At 39.0% G+C, this 16,966-nt stretch overlaps 1 protein-coding gene and 1 long non-coding RNA gene across 9 annotated transcripts in view; one reads left to right on the forward strand and one right to left on the reverse strand.

Annotated features, from left to right (window-relative positions):
* The window catches only part of LOC128250361 (uncharacterized), a 46,767-nt gene extending 45,370 nt beyond the window's left edge, over positions 1-1,397 (forward strand). Inside the window, exon 5 of one of the 2 annotated variants that reach the window (XR_016237677.1) lies at positions 795-1,397. This is a non-coding gene — a long non-coding RNA (uncharacterized LOC128250361). The remainder of the gene's footprint in view (positions 1-794) is intronic. The other variant, XR_016237678.1, reaches the window with a different exon arrangement.
* A 632-nt stretch (positions 1,398-2,029) lies between these two features.
* Positions 2,030-16,942, reverse strand: LOC106875580 (AN1-type zinc finger protein 1). 7 transcript variants are annotated; one of them, XM_089338460.1, is made up of 10 exons: positions 16,606-16,677; positions 16,381-16,480; positions 15,904-15,962; positions 14,089-14,131; positions 11,868-11,907; positions 10,579-10,712; positions 7,439-7,527; positions 6,287-6,486; positions 4,263-4,343; positions 2,030-3,520 (listed from the first exon to the last, which is right to left on the reverse strand). In XM_089338460.1, the coding sequence occupies exons 3-10, from the start codon at positions 15,959-15,961 to the stop codon at positions 3,356-3,358; spliced, it is 810 nt and encodes a 269-aa protein (XP_089194586.1). In that variant the 5' UTR covers position 15,962; positions 16,381-16,480; positions 16,606-16,677; the 3' UTR covers positions 2,030-3,355. The 7 variants fall into 7 exon arrangements, with proteins under 7 accessions (XP_089194586.1, XP_014779280.1, XP_014779279.2 ...); XM_014923794.3 differs by lacking the exons at positions 16,381-16,480; positions 16,606-16,677 and adding an exon at positions 16,799-16,942; XM_014923793.3 differs by lacking the exons at positions 16,381-16,480; positions 16,606-16,677 and adding an exon at positions 16,773-16,881.
* Positions 16,943-16,966: the final 24 nt, after the last annotated feature.

Below are 16,966 nucleotides of genomic sequence, written 5' to 3' on the forward strand. Positions count from 1 at the left end.
GATCCTAATTTCCAATCATGTGATCTTAGGTTCAGTTTCCAATGGGTGATAATTTGCATGAGTGTATATTACTATAACCGTGGCCAGACCAAAGCTTTGCAAATAGACAAAGATTGAAAGAAGAGTGTGAGCGTGTGTGTTCGTCTTGTGATGGTTTTAGATGAGCATCACCATCACACAAGCAAGGTTATTCATTTCTGTGAATAACATGTCTGGCCATGGGAGAATATTACCTTACTTGGAAACAGTAAAGGTAGGTGACAAGGGCATCTGGCTATAGAAATTCAGCCCCAATAAACTGTCTGCTCCTTCCAAGCAAATAGAAAAGTGGACATTAAAATGATGGTGACAAATTAATAACGACCATGACTAATTTTCATTTACAAAGTCCATCACAAAGCAATAATGTATTTTATTCTTGAATACAAAACAAAAAAATACATTTACATACATAATTTAAAAGATATCAGTAAAGTCGGATGTATAAGGGAAGGTTAACAGAGAGATCTGAACTATTTCATAATATTTATTGAAAATAAATGTAAAAGAACAAAACAGCTATAATTTTGTTATATTTGCTTCAATGTACATAAGTATATTAAACACAGTTATATTTTGAATACATTATCTATCTACATAGGTCTTCAGACTGTTTCACATATATAGGGTGTCCCAATAAATCTGACATCATTTCATCGCGTAATAACATGAACAAATTGTCCAAAATTTTAGTAGCATGTCTAGAATTCAATATACTTAATATATGATCTGTCATATGTTTTTTTTCTTTTCAGGATTAGACATGCCATTTACTGCAACAGAAAAGGCATTTTGTGTATTGAAGTAGGACCAAACTCAGTCAAATTTGAATATGCAACATGTATTTGTTAGATTTCATTAACAAGCGTCAACGGGAAAGCAGATTTGGATGTGGTATAATAAGTTTCAAAAGGAAGGCTGTGTCGGAAAACAGGATCTGGACAGCCAGCAGTTTCAGAAGAAATGGTGAACCAACTTCAAGAAATACATTCTCTTTCAGTGCTTTTTACTGCTCTTGTTTAATTGTTGGTTTTTCCCTTTTAGGATTACCATTGTGTTTTGAACTGTTATACAACGTTTGCTGTTTTCTGTGTCTTTTGGACACATTGCCTGCTTTAGCAGGTTTGTTTTTTGTGAAAATTCCCCCTATTTGGGGGCGAATTGTTTTCCTTTGAGGAAAAGCTTTTTACACACTCAGTACATGGAAGTTGACACCTCCCAATATGTAATTCCAGACTACTCCTTCCTCCCATTTTGCCAAATAAAGGAAGAGGAAAACATACCAGAGAATGATAAAACCGAGGAGAGTAAGAAAAAGTTTTTTTAGCTGATTTATTTTATTTAGACTTTTAGTCACATGATACGCTTTACAATTTTTAGTTGATTGTATATAGCTTCTTGATAGGCCATTCTATATATCTGTATTTTTATTCGCATATATATATATATATATATATATATATATATATTTTTACCTTGTGTTTTTTATATATGTACACTTTATATGTTTAAGGGCCATGGTAATATTTATATACATGAACAAATGTTTGGAGGTGTGGTGTTATATATAAAGTCGTTGACTCAAATGTGATATTTGTTCTATGATCAATGTTTTTTTTTATCTCTGTCTCAATTACATTTGAGCACTTCTTTTTTGCAGTCTTATAAACCCTTTTGTCTCCATAAAAAGAGGCAAAAACTATTTCTTGTCATATATATGTGTGGCTATATAAGTAGCTTGCTTACCAACCACATAGCTCTGGGTTCAGTCCCACTGCATGGCACCTTGGGCAAGTGTTTTCTACTATAGCCCCGGGCTGACCAAAGCCTTGTGAGTGGATTTGGTAAACAGAAACTGAAAGAAGCTCATTATATATATGTGCGTGTGTGTGTGTCTGTCTGTCTGTCCCCACAATATCCCTTAACAACTGATATTGGTGTGTTTATGTCCCCGTAACTAAGCGGTTCAGGAAAAGACTGATAGAATAAGTACTAAACTTACAAAGAATAAGTTCTGGGGTCGATTTATTCGACTAAAGGCAGTGCTCCAGCATGGCCGCAGTCAAATGATGGAAACAAATAAAAGACTATACACACACACACACATTAAGCCATGCTGATGATATTTAAAAGGGATGAAATAGTACTATGATTACTAGAAACTAGATATTGTAAGAACTTTGTCATTGGAAAAAAAAAAAATGGGAACTATGTTTCCTCTTCGTATTCTTTGATTTCCATTTCAAAATCTCAACTCATGCTGTGAAGAGATAGTTACCTCCTGTAACATTAATGCATATCCAGAGGGCACCACATGTGAGTGTGTATATTATATATTTTCTTGAACAAACACCAATTACATTCCATTTTCACAATTTGAAAGAGACCTTAAGACAATACAGAAGAGCTTCTTTACCATACACAGGTGCAACGAAGAAAAGAATATGCAATTTGATGTAGAATGAAATAATTTCACCCCTCAGAAGCCTGTTGAAGAGCATAAGAAAAAAATATTTCAATACCAATTAAAATAAAAAGCTCCCTGCAAAAAAAAACAAAAAAAACCGCAACACACTTGTTCACCAAATACCAACTGCACCACTTGAGAATTGTGACCATACATGCTTCGGTCGAAAAGACTATTTTGTTTGTTTGTACAGGTAGTGTCTATGTTCTTCACTAGAGACTTTCAAGCCCAGCATTGCAGGACATCAACACATTCATCAGTTATACAATGTGCTGAAGAAATATTTGCAATTAGAATAAATTTTTTCCAACAAGTATTTACTCTTACATCTTCATTTTGACACTATTTTCTTTCTAACTGGAGTATTTGGGGAGTGCAGAAGTTAACATATTAAAAATCTGTACAAAATATTTTTGAACTACCTCAACAGATAACAAACCTTCTCAAGCCATTGTTACAAGAAATGAAACTTTCAAATTATAGACAGGTGTACTGATACATTAAAAACTGCTTTCAACCTACAAAGTTCAGATTTTCTCAAAGTGAAAATGCAGCAACATCACTTTGTCCATATTCCTTGGTACATTGAATCTCCAGCAAGTAGCTGCAGCAAAACAACTGCTCCTAGGCACCACAAGTAATTGGAATGGTGGAGAAAAAAGGCTCCATTTGCACATTACCTCAGGTATAAAAGCATACAAGTGTGTCAGTTGTGTGTAAGTTTTTCTCAGAGTACCGCTGTGACCAAGCAAACGTAACACCAGTGCCTGGTTCAATCCAGCACTTCTTCACAATGACCCACATGAGGAACATCAACAAAGCTTTAACAAAATAGCTGTACATCAGAGTTTAATTGTGATAATCTTCAAGGTTGTCCAGACAGGAGGTAACAGAGTCAGTATATTCCAAGATGACTGAAGATCCATCGAAAATTTCTTCTAATTTTATCAACTCTTCAAGAGATTTCTCAACAGGTAACCGATGCCCATCAGAATGGCAAAACAAGGCAAGACACTGAAAAGAGATGTAATTTATGAATATATACATACACACACACATATGTATGTGTGAATACATAATATATACATATGTACGTGTGTGTATGTATATATATATATGACATGCACACACATATTTGTGCATACGTGTGTATACACACTCACACTAACATAGATCATACCCAACTCCTTATCCACCAATCACAACTTCTATTCTCAATCCTATCTGATATTTACAACTGTCACCTACTCTTCTCTATTTTTACACTCTTAATCTTCATTCTTCAGTCACATCCTCACCCATTCTTCATCCCATACACTCTTGCCACCTCAACCAATCATTCACTCTTTTCCAGTCCCCAATCACTTCTACTAACCTTTTTACTTTGAGGGATACATCAGCACCCCTACTTTCCAGCTCTACCCATCACCCTCATCCTCTACAAAAATGTGAGTAGCCATGGAGCTTCACTACAGCAGGAAACCTTTCCTGGCCTTCTACTAGCACAGAGCTAGCTCCTTCTCGACTTTAGCTCCACCCAGTCAAAAAGTATCTTAGACCACACTTAAAATTGACGGTCTTCTTTACAAGCTGAAAGACTATGTACAACCAGTGATAATATGGAAACCACTGATAAGCAGCCTTTATTGCTCAGTATGAGGAGATTGAGGTCCAGAGAAGGTTTTGTATGGATTTCTACTAATTACTCAAGAACTTTCATGTTAACTAGACGCTCAATACCATCATAATCACTCACCTTATCATCAGAACGATTATTCTTATTCAGAATGTTATAGTTGTCACTTAATTTGTCGATCACTTTACCAACTTTGAGGGCCTGAAATAGAGAATCAGAACTTGTATTTTATGTGCAAATACCAAAAGATTATTTAGTGTGAAGAAAAAGGAAAATTCATTTGAGCACTCCACGGACACGTGTACCCTTAACGTAGTTCTCAAGGAGATTCAGAGTGACAAGGCTGACCCTTTGAATTACAGGCACAACAGAAACAGGAAGAAAGAGTGAGAGAAAGTTGTGGTGAAAGAGTACAGCAGGATTCGCCGCCATCCCCTGCCGGAGCCTCGTGGAGCTTTAGGCATTTTCACTCAATAAACACTCACAACGCTTGGTCTGGGAATCGAAAATGTGATCCTACGACTGCGAGTCCACTGCCCTCCACATGACTTGATAAATGTTTTAAAATATGCAAGCAAGGGACAATTTCTGCAACTAAAAAACAACATATTAGGGTAAAAGATCTAGATCAGGAGTCAGGGAACTTTTTCAACCAATTACTCCAAAATATATTCATTTACACCAAAGCTACCCACCTTGATTTAAAAGGAAGAAAATCGTAGATTCTTTGAATTCAAAGCGTATGTTGAATCTATTTATATGGAGAGTACAATTACAAATATAAAAAGGATAAAACAAATGCAAGAAAATAAATTAATATTCTCATTATGAAGCAAAAGGATTTTTCTAGAAACTTTTTCACTTCAGGTTTTGGAGAAACGACATTTCATTTTTGTTACAAATGCATCAAAATTAGGGCATTTTGATGCCAGAGAAATTTTGGATACAGTTTTCAGGGTCCAATTGGTTGCATTGAATAACTACTTAAATCTACTTAAACAAAGCAAAACCACATGTGTAAAAAAAAAATAAGGTTAAGGCAGGTAATAGACAACTAACAATATCTGTTTAGTCACTTGACAACACCTTAGCAACCAAATTGTTTGTAGTTTAAAATGGCATGACATCATCTAAACATGTTCGTTACATTGGACAGAAGAAAAATTTGTCGTAACAAGGAACACATTTTTTATATAATTTTACATTTGCCTAATGAGTCCTCATTACCCTCAAGAATTTCACTTTTACCCCTGTTCGCCAGTCTCTAGATTAATATATTCTTCAATACACAATCATACAAACTTGGATAAATATTTATTTATATATATATATATATATATTTTAAAGTATATTTGCCACCTAAATGTGGCTGACCCATATGGGATGATGCCACTGTTGTTTATAGTGAATATTATTTACATTTGCCAGATATCTGTCCTCATCTTGTTTGTTGTTAATACAATGTTTTGGCTGATATACCCTCCAGCCTTCATCAGGTGTCTAGGGGAAATTTTGAACCTGGGTTCTCATTCCTAAGGCATTTTTCGATATTATTATTCAGATCACTGCTTGGAATCGAACTCAGAATCTTGGGATTAGTATCTTGCTCTCTTAGCTACTACGCCATATGCCCATGGACATATGGCATAGTGGTTAATTCCTCATCACTTAAATATAGAACTATTCAAGTGAAGTATGCAGGATGTAGACATTCACATGTGTACAAACACACACACACACACACAACAGACTCCCACAGAGTTTTTATCCAGAAAAGTCACTCAAAAAACCATTGGTTATCCTGAAATTATCATAGAAAACACTTGAAGGTGCTACACAGTGGAATTGAACCCAGAACGACATGGTCGAGAAGCAGACTTCTTATCTACACAGCTATTCCTGTGAAATTTAAGAAACACAAAACCCAACAAAAGTAGCATGGAACACAAAAATGAAAACCATTTTGATTTTCATGTCAATAAAAAAAAATACTTGTAAAGTACAGAGAGAATGGGAGGTTGTTGAGAATTACAAATGAACGCCATACTTATTTTAGAAATAAATATTGCAACTATTTTGACTAAAATCACTACGGAACCAAGAAAAAAAAGAGTGTATATATCATATGAAGACCTAGCACATACCTTATAAAAGTAAAGAGCTTTTGATTCTTGTCCACTCTGTTTTGGTAAGAATGCTAACAAATGTACTCGATTCTCTGAGAGAACGTTCTTGTCCCCAACAGCTTTCATCTTCAACTTCATAAGTGCTAGCTTTGCAGCCATTTTCTCCACTTTAGCACTTGGTTTTGCCGTCCCTTGTGGTTTTGGTTTGGATGCTTTTTCTGTTTTTTTTTTGGGGGGGGGGGGGGGTGATTAAAAAAAACAATAAAAGAAAAAAAAATTTTTACGATACAGATTTCATTTAAAAAAAAAGCAGCAAAGATATGAAAATTAGTCTAAGACGAAAGAAGAAAAAAAAGACTAAAATTGTAATATTAAGAACAAAACAATTAGAAAATAGATATTAAAAATACACATTACATTTAAATAGCATTTAAGATGCCCATTTTCCTCCAAAAACTTACCCCAGGTCTTATATGCAAAAGTTGGGTCTTTATTACATGCTTTAACCCTTCAGCATTCAAATTTCTTTGTCAAATGGACTTATTTCAGTCATTAGACTGTGGCCATACTAGAGCACAGCCCTGATGGGTTTGCAGAACAAACCAGCACCAGCATTTATATTTAAATCCTGGTACATAAACCATCGGTCACTTTTGCCAAACCATTAAGTTATGGAGAAACTGAAGATATGTCTAGTTTATACTCGATAGGAAACCAATTGTTTTTTTCTAAACTGTTACTTTACACATACAAAAATAAATAAATATATATATATATCATCGGTGCTTTTTATGTGCCACTGGCACGGGGATCACAACAACAACTTCCATTTGATTTTGATTTACTTGACTCAATAGGTCTCTGGTCATTGCCAGCTTCCTCTGGCCCCTGTGCCGGTGACATGTAAAAAGCACCCACTACACTCTCGGAGTGGTTGGCATTAGGAAGGGCATCCAACTGTAGAAACTCTGCCAGATTAGACTGGAGCCTGGAGCAGCCTCCTGGCTTCCCAGACCCCAGTTGAACCGTCCAACCCATGCTAGCATGGAAAACGGATGTTAAACAATGATGATGATGATGATGATGATGATACATACATACATACATACATACAAGAAGAGATATAAAAACCAAGCTCAGAAAGCTTATCAGTCCTCAAGTAACACTTACCTAAAATCTTACCAACATGTTCTGCAGTTTTAGAAACCTCTTCCTTTTCTTCTTCCTCCAGACATTTGTGGTCCCAGGAATGTCTATGTCTACAAGAAACACACACACACATATATATATTTATATATATATATATATATATTAAATACAATATAGTTTTCTAATACATGAGGAAGTCAAAGTTACCAGGAAAATCTATGGATTTCAACGGGTGCCATAATTTATGGCGAGTATTAAACTATTACTTATTTCATCTAGAGTAGCAGTGAAAAATGAAATCAGTGATCATGTGCTCAAACCCAACCAATGCAATCACGAAAGAAAAACTTGAAATAGTAACACAGCAAATCAATGTATACATGTGTGCAGAGTGTGTGAATAAATATACAAAAGAAAAGAGATGACAAAGGGATAATCAATTATCTTATGAATTTCATTAGCTTACAGTCGTTTCCACTATAACAGATGGTTAAGTGTCTGAATAACACCTTACAGTTTCATCAGAGCCTCAGATATCATCATCATCATCGTTTAACGTCCGCTTTCCATGCTAGCATGGGCTGGACGATTTGACTGAGGACTGGTGAAACCGGATGGCAACACCAGGCTCCAGTCTGATTTGGCAGAGTTTCTACAGCTGGATGCCCTTCCTAACGCCAACCACTCAGAGAGTGTAGTGGGTGCTTTTACGTGTCACCCGCACGAAAACGGCCACGCTCGAAATGGTGTCTTTTATGTGCCACCCGCACAAGCCAGTCCAGGGGCACTGGCAACGATCTCGCTCGAAAATCCTACAGGAGCCAGTCAGGCGGTACTGGCAACGGCCACGCTCAAAATGGTGCATCTCATGTGCCACCCGCACAAGAACCAGTCCAGGGGCACTGGCAACGATCTTACTTGGCTTGCCGGGTCTTCTCACGCACAGCCCATTTCCAAAGGTCTCGGTCCGTAGTCATCGCCTCGGTGAGGCCCAATGTACGAAGGTCTTGCCTCACCACCTCAGCCCAGGTCTTCCTGGGCCTACCTCTTCCACGGGTTCCCTCAACTGTTAGGGTGTGGCACTTTTTCACGCAGCTATCCTCCTCCATTCTCACCACATGTCCATACCAGCGCAATCGTCTCTCTTGCACGCCACAACTGATGCTTCTAATGTTCAGCTTTTCTCTCAAGATACTTACACTCTGACGGGTATTCACATTGACATTACACATCCAACGGAGCATACTGGCTTCATTCCTTGCGAGCTTACGTATGTCCTCAGCAGTTACAGCCCATGTTTCACTGCCATGTAGCATGGTTGTTCGTACGCATGCGTCATACAGTCTGCCTTTTACTCTGAGTGAGAGTCCCTTTGTCGCCAGCAGGGGTAAGAGCTCTCTAAACTTTGCCCAGGCTATTCTTATTCTAGCAGCTACACTTTCAGCGCACCCACCCCCACTACTAACTTGGTCGCCCAGATAGCGGAAGCTATCGACTACCTCTAGTTTTGAAGTGCAATTTATTTGGGAAAACATACATTAAGCATATATACAGAAAAGCTTTACCAATGAGAAAGCATAAATCGTAATGGCACCTGTGCCCAGCGTCGCCTTCCTGGCACTTGTGCTGGTGGCACGTGTAAAGACATTCAAGCGAGATCGTTGCCAGTGTCACTGGACTAGCTCCTGTGCAGGTGGCACGTAAAATACACCACTTTGAGCGTGGCCGTTGCCAGTACCGCCTGACTGGCCGTCGTGCCGGTGGCACGTAAAAGCACCCACTACACTCTCTGAGTGGTTGGCATTAGGAAGGGCATCCAGCTGTAGAAACTCTGCCAAATCAGATTGGAGCCTGGTGTAGCCATCTGGTTGCACCAGTCCTCAGTCAAATCGTCCAACCCATGCTAGCATGGAAAGCGGACGTTAAACGATGACGATGATGATGATAATGATGCAGAAGATCAAGCCCAAGGCCTTCATACATCTACAAACACAAAATGCTATTTTATTTTATAAATTAATCAATATGAGCCGGTGGCCAGCTAAGCCTAAATATGCTATCATCAAACGTCAGTCTTCCATGCAAGCATATGTTGGCCAGTTTGGCAAGAGGTGGTGAGCCAGAGGACTGCATATTGCCAACATCTTAAAAGTTTAGAACTGACAGAACATAAAGAAGTTTTGAAAGCAGATAAATCTGTAAATAACAGCATGCAAATATTGGGCTAAAAAATCTATTTTCTGTACAGAAAGTCAAAGGCTATTATTTATATTTAAAACCTGGTACTTATTCCATCGGTCATTTTGCTAAACCATCAAGTTATGGAGATTGTAAAACAAATCACCACTGGTTATCAAGCAGTGGGTGGGGGAGACACAAAGGCAGACACACACATATACGAGCTTCTTTCAGTTTCCCCCTCTACCACATCCACTCACAAGACTTTGGTCAGCCCAGGTGTATAGGAGAAGAGTGGGACTGAACTTGGAACCATATGGCTAGAAAACGAACTTTTTACCACACAGCCATGCCTTCATCTATTAAAGTAACACTTAGTCAAGACTCACATCACAGATTAAAACTTTCATGTGGTTGTAGAAAATTGATATTAATCAATTTCAGTAACTTGTCCAGTATGTGCTCATTTCATGGATCCATCAAAGTGAGTGACCAAGCTGAACCTTTGAAGCAAGATGGCAAAGGACAGAGATAACTGGTGCCTGGCCATACTCTAAGAAGACCCATACCCAACAGCAAAGGTGTTAAGACCAAGCCTTCTGGTGGTGCCACATAAAAGCGCCCATGTAGTGCCATATAAAAGCCCCCCAGCACACTCTGTAAAGTGGTTGGCATTAGAAAAGGCATCCAGCTGTAGAAACCATGACAAATCAGACTGAAGTCTGGAGCAGACCCCCAGCCTGCTAGCTCTGTTCACACCAGCCAACCCATGCCAGCATGGACAGCGAACATTAAATGATGATGATGAGTTAATTAGACACACATATGCATGTATGCACGCCCATAAACCAGCAGAGGAGTCACTATCTGGTCGTTCACCTGCCAGAAATAGCATTCTCTAAAATCACAACCTGCTTCAAAATGTAGATTCCACATTAGAGAATTTAATGCTAGAGACATGATACAACAAGCAGGTTACTTACTTTAAACAAACATCAGCACCGCATTTGTCACAAACAACCACTTCAGTGCCAGCTGCTGTGCACTGCACAATGCTGCACTTACGAAGCAAAGGCAGTGCATCATCTGAGCTTGGTGGCAGATCACTGAGATTACACTGCAAAGATAAATCAACATATATATAGAGAGAGAGAGAGAGCAGTGTATATTTACGTGTGTGTGTGTGTGTGTGTGTGTATATACATGTATGTCTATGTAAAAATGCATTATATATCGTCATCATTTGACTTGTTCCATACTGGCATGGGTTGGATGGTTTGACAGGAGCTGGCCAGATTCCAATTGTCTGTTGTGGTATGGTTTCTACGGTTGGATGCCCTTCCTAATACCAACTACTTTACAGAGTATGCTGGATTCCTCTTGAGTGCCACCAGCATGAGTGCATATTATGTGACACCAGCACCTGTAAAAGACAAGCTTGTATATATATATAGATGACAGCAGAAAGCTATCTTCTCTACTGTAGAGCCACTCAAAGGACAGGGACCTTAGCAATATATGCCACTTAGCAATCTCGCTAATCCTTGTACTACGGAAAAATTATCCAAACTCAGACACAAGCAATAGGAAATCTCATTTCATCTAGGTCGTCCCATAGGACACCCCTTTTTTGTATAGGGGTCTCGGTTGCACATACAATAGGAGTCACAGGGCACTGCTCCATGTGGTCCCGCAGTTTCCATCTAACTAGGAATATTAGGGTCTCATCCATTGTCTCGTATTCAAGATCTTCTGTATGACATCCTGCTAGTTCAAAGCCAGGAATCTGATCTGCAAGGTCCTGCTCTGCTACCAATGCTTCAATTTATTGCCATTGAGGTTTACTCCTTTAATGGTCAAGGTTTTGTCTGTCTCCTACTCTTCGACCTGTCTGGCCTGGTAAGACCTGCCTGAAGATTTCTCTCCCTCCAGCATTGCTCTCCAGGTCAATGGAGCACACAGGCACTTCACCGCGACAAGGTACTTGTTGAATTGGCCATTGACTCCACAGTAGTTCTTCCGCCCTTTGACAGGTCCTATTTTTCGTTCCGCAGGGTGTCCAACAATCACCCTCCTCACCAAGCATCCAGTATTACAAATCACGCAGACGCTGGAGCTAGACACAGTCCTTCAGACCAGTCAGATCCTCCTGACAAGCCATGTAACCATGTTAGCATGGAGAAAAGTACGGATGATGTTGCTGCTTAATTAAACACAACACAACAATAACATGACAATATTGAAAATTGATATAAATGAAATAATAACAAACCTTACTACAGCCATGAGAATCAGGAAATTTGTGCTCCAAGCTGGAATCATACGGAAAGCAAATTACCATTAGTGTTCCTGAACTACTCTGGAATTTTTGTAAAGAGCAAGTTAGACAAAACTGGTTTAAATTTTGGCATCACTAGTGCCAGTTGTGACACCAGCGTCTGCCACAATTACGATTTCACTTGGCTTGATGGGTCTTCTGCTCAAGCACAGCATATTGCCAAAGGTCTTTCTCATTTGCTATTGGCTCTGTCATTGCCCAATGCTCAAATGGTGCTTTTTACATGCCACCAGTACAGGTGTTAGTTGTGTGACACTGGCATCAGCCACATTGCCTCAGCAAGGCCCAACACTCCAAAGGAGCTTTCTACGAGCCAGTGGCACTAGTTATGCAACACCAGCATTATCCACATTGCCTCCATGGGGCCCAATGCTTGCAAGGAGCTTTTTACATGCCACCAGCACAGGTGCCCTTTACGCGGCACTGGCATCAGCCACATTGCTTCAGTGAGACCCAACACTCAAAAGGAGCTTTCTACGAGCCAGTGGCACTAGTTATGCAACACCAGCATTATCCACATTGCCTCCATGGGGCCCAATGCTTGCAAGGAGCTTTTTACATGCCACCAGCACAGGTGCCCTTTACGCGGCACTGGCATCAGCCACATTGCTTCAGTGAGACCCAACACTCAAAAGGAGCTTTTTACGAGCCAGTGGCACTAATTATGCAACACCAGCATTATCCGCATTGCCTCCATGGGGCCCAATACTTGAAAGCTGTTTCTCACATTCCACTGGCATGGGTGCTAGGTCTAGTTGTATAAGTGTATCTGTATTTGCAGGAGTATGCTCATGCCTGTGTGTCAATGTTTACACCTCTTTGAAAATCCCAAGCTGCAAGCAGAAATGCAGCTGGTGCTTCTCATCACCTTCAAAGATGTGAAATAAGTAATCCGTCACTTGAAAAACAAAGATAAAATTTGTGACAAGACCTTCAGTAGCCAAACAACACCACATGGTCCCGGGTTCAGTCCCACTGCGTAGCACTTAGGGAAAGTGTCTTCCACGATAGCCTCAAGCCAACCAAAGTCTTGTGAGTGGATTTGGTACAGGGAAACTGAAAGAAGCCCATGCGTGTGCGTGTATACGCACACGTACACATGTGTTTTCCCTCAGCAATGCTTGACAACCAGTGTTGGCGTGTTTACATCTCCACAACATAGCGGTTCACCAAAAAAGGATCAATAGAATAAGTACTAGATTCAAAGAACAAAATGTAATGGAGTTGATTCATTCAACTAAAATCCTTCAAGGTTGTGCCCCAGTATGGCCACAGTCTGATTGAAACTAGATAAAATGTGTGTGTGTGTGTGTGTGTGTGGATATTCATTTTAATATTTCATACACAGCAGGTGTGTGGCAGAGCAGTAAGAAGTTTGCTTCCCAACTACATGGCTCTGGGTTCAATCCCACAGCATGGTGCCTTGGGTACCTCTGCTCCAGCCAGAGGCCAACCAAAGCTGAGGAAGGTTTCAGAATACAGAAACTGAAACAAGCTGATCGTGTGTGTGTGTGTGTGTGTGTGTTACTGTCTCTTTGCCTTGGCATTGTTTGATCAATGTGCCTGAGTGTCGCCATAATGCAAGTGGTGTCCATCATTCCCATTTCTCATCTTCTGTGAAAATATGTCTGGGAATGAAGAAACATCACCTCAGAAACAGATGAAGGTTAGTGTCAGTTTGCTGTACAAAAAAAAAAAAAAAAAAAAAAATTCTGCCTCAACAAATTCTGTTCGACCCATCCAAGGATGGAAAAGTTGGTGCTTTTTGGTTATCTCACCGCCATTAAAAAATTTGGTTATTTCCTCCAACTGAAAAAAATTGTTTAACTTTCAATAAAACAAAAAATTAAAAAAAGAAAAATTAATAAAAGTGAAAAGATTAAAGATCTTATTGAATCTGGTAATATTTTTATAACAAATCCTACCATTCCTATTGAGGAGGTCAAAGGTCAACAATGTGTTGAAGTATTGAATCAAAAGGATCTAACTCTTTTAATTCTTTCTCTTGTCACCACATTAACTCGATTTCTAAGTGGGGAGATAACCCAATTTTTTAATGGCACTTTTCTAATGGGGGTGAGATAACCAAAAAGTACTGAAAAGTTGATGTTGAAACGATGAAGGCAATATCCAAAAAAAGGGAGTTGTTACTTACCAGTAAACCTTAGAACAATAGGAGCACTCAAATGGCAGGAAGTCTGAGAGAGAGAGGCGAAAAAAAATCATTTTTGAGAGAGATACTTTCTAGAACAGACACAGAAGTATGTTGCAGGCTTCTGCCTGGCCAGCCCCATCCAACCCATGCCAGCATGAAAGGAAGACGTTAAAACGATGATGAAGGTGAATAGGATACCCTTCCTGTCTCTCATTCTCTCGCTACAAAGCAAGACATTTCCCTATGACCAGGCATGTTTTCGTGGCAGATTGCATACGAATGACAACACTTGTACTCATGCATATCACGACGGTGGTTTACAAGCTTGCTTCCAAACGATGTGGTCTTGGGTTCAGTCCCACTGTGTGGTACTTAGTGCGAATGTCTTCTATTATAAGCTCTAAACCAACCAAAGCCTTGTGAGTATTTATGTGCCTGAAACTTAGCACTTCAGCAAAAGTGATTGACAACGTAAGTATTAGGCATAAAAGAATTAGTTGATTCATTTAACTAAAATTCTTCAAAGCAGTGCCCCAGCATGGCCACTTAGTTTCTGGGCACGTAAGCATACGAACACTTGTTGTTAAGCAGTGGTAGGAGACAAGCAAAAAATTTCTGAAAATTCCAAAATATGAAATAGTTATGAGAGGTTAAATGAGGGCTAGATGCAGAATTCGGCGAAGGTAAAAAATACGCACACCAAGTGGTTAGGGTCAGAGTTTTCGTCCAGAATTCTACCCATTGTCAGTGACAAACAAACGAGGGGGAGAGGGTCGTGAGATGTGCTATAAATAAGAGCTAAATAGCCCTTAGCCCATAAAGCGCTGGGATTTGCACTTACACAACATGGACTGTTGAGCACATTTTATGAAAATGAGACTACCATGCACACATAAGAAACAAAAAAAAATCGTTAAAATATCTTCTTAGTACATAATGGTGGCAAGTTTTACATCAACTGAAAAGTCATTAGTTGAACTATTAGTCCTCTTGCATTTTGGTGGGTATCGGAGCGTCTGAGTGACATCAGACCCTAACAAACGCCCATAAATTAAGTGCATCTATCAGGGCCACAATCGTGGTCTGTCGACCTGTGCCTGACGGCCACAATCGTGGCCCGTCGCGGTTAATGTGTTAAATTACACACAGAATTTGGTAAATTTTTCAGATTAACACCCGCACGATCTTCACTAGGGGGTTAGGGTTTTAGGGTTTGGGTTAGGGAATTCCGTCCCTAACCGTAACCCTAAAACCCTAGTGAAGATCGTGCGGGTGTTAATCTGAAAAATTACCAGACTATCTTCTTGCTTTTGCATAATCGTATGAATTCCTGTGTGCAGAACACAAATTCGCTAAAGTTTTCTGAAAATTCCAAAAAAAGTTATGAGGGGTTCTAGGAAGAGCTTACAACAGAAATTAATTTTCCGTCGCGTTTTTGTTTTCTCAGGAGATAGCGCTCCTAATCCGAAATATCAAAAAAAAAATTTTAATTAATTATCTAGACATTAGAAAAAAAATGCACAACTAAAAACAAAGTTAGTGGCATGGTGAGGCACGAATGCCAACTTTTTTTTTTTTTGAGAAAAATTAAAATTAAAATATGTTGGAGGTAAAGAATACGTACACCACCCGTTTTCAGGGTAACAAAAGTCTTAACCTTAATCACTGGGTGTACGTATTCTTTACTTTCACTTAAAATATATTAATGCAGAATATTTTTTTTAATAAATTCCGTACCACGCTAAACGTATGTATACATACACATATGCATACATGTATATAAATATATACAAACGCATACAAATGTTAACTTACCTAAAAGTTTGCAATCAGAAACCTGACATTGCTGTCCCAGTCGAGGAAGTTCAGCCATTCTAAAAATTAAAAGTAAAATAAACGAGTTAAATTAAATGACTTTATATTTCTTGTTGCAAAACATCCCATATATATATATATATATATATATATATATATATGTGTATATATAGACACCACGTACCCCTACATATGTACCTACAACAGCGTTGACAATTAAATATGCAAATGATTTAAAACATTCACACACACACACCTACATAAATGTATACATAAATACTTTTTCGCGCGCATAGTTTCGAACCACAACTGTATAATTTCTGCGGCATAACTACAGGATTTTACCCGCCATAGAAAATTTCATTAAAAAATATTCAATTTTCTGAAAGTTATGATCTCCCAAAGTCTGGGGAGTAAAACCCTGTAGTTATGCCAAAAACACTTTCCTACGGTACTGCACGGTGGATCTAAACTCACAGCCACGTGGTTCCGAAGTGAAATCATCGTTGTTTTTGCTGTCCAGTTTGTGCAAAATAAATAACCCAGCGACTTTCTTTGCGGTGCAAAAAATGTTCAACTAAATAATAAAATAAAATGAAATGCTTTATGCAAAGAGAATGGATATAGCCTTTTTTTTTTTAATTTTCAAGGAAATTTCAGAGAGAAGTGCAACAGGCCCAGGCCCGTTGACAGTGTTCGAACCTGGGACTTAGGCCTGTTGCTTTACTGAGTCTGAAATTGTCGGATATTCTCTCGCCATTTTCCCATCCACCTGTTTCTTTCTCCCCTTTCCTTTTCTGTCTTACCTTCCCTCTCTTTCTAGCATCATCTCTCCCCCCCTCCTCTCTCTCTCTCTCTTTCCATCTTACCTTTCATATTTCTCTTTTTCTCTCACCTTTCTTTTCATTCTCTCCGTATCACTCTTTGTCTTTTTCGCCTTTCTCTTTTTCTATTTTATTTTCATATTTTTCTCTCTTCTTTCCATCTCTTTTTTCTTTGCATGTCTTTCTGTCATACTTTTCCTCCTCCTCTCTGTCTTACTTTCCCCCCCCTCTTTCCCGCG

The sequence above is a fragment of the Octopus bimaculoides genome, chromosome 20 (genome assembly GCF_046866305.1).
Source record: "Octopus bimaculoides isolate indiv1 chromosome 20, ASM4686630v1, whole genome shotgun sequence".
NCBI lineage: Eukaryota > Metazoa > Mollusca > Cephalopoda > Octopoda > Octopodidae > Octopus > Octopus bimaculoides.

What these genes read in the sequence shown, in the direction of transcription:
- LOC106875580 (XM_014923793.3), bottom strand. Translation starts at nt 16,810, where the DNA reads ATGAAAAGAAAGGTGAGAGAAAAAGAGAAATATGAAAG. An exon ending in ATTCTCATGGCTGTAGTAAG is followed by an intron (nt 10,713 to 11,867) that starts GTTTGTTATTAT and finishes TTATCTTTGCAG; the next exon opens with TGTAATCTCAGTGATCTGCC. An exon ending in ACATGTTGGTAAGATTTTAG is followed by an intron (nt 6,487 to 7,438) that starts GTAAGTGTTACT and finishes AAAAAAAAACAG; the next exon opens with AAAAAGCATCCAAACCAAAA.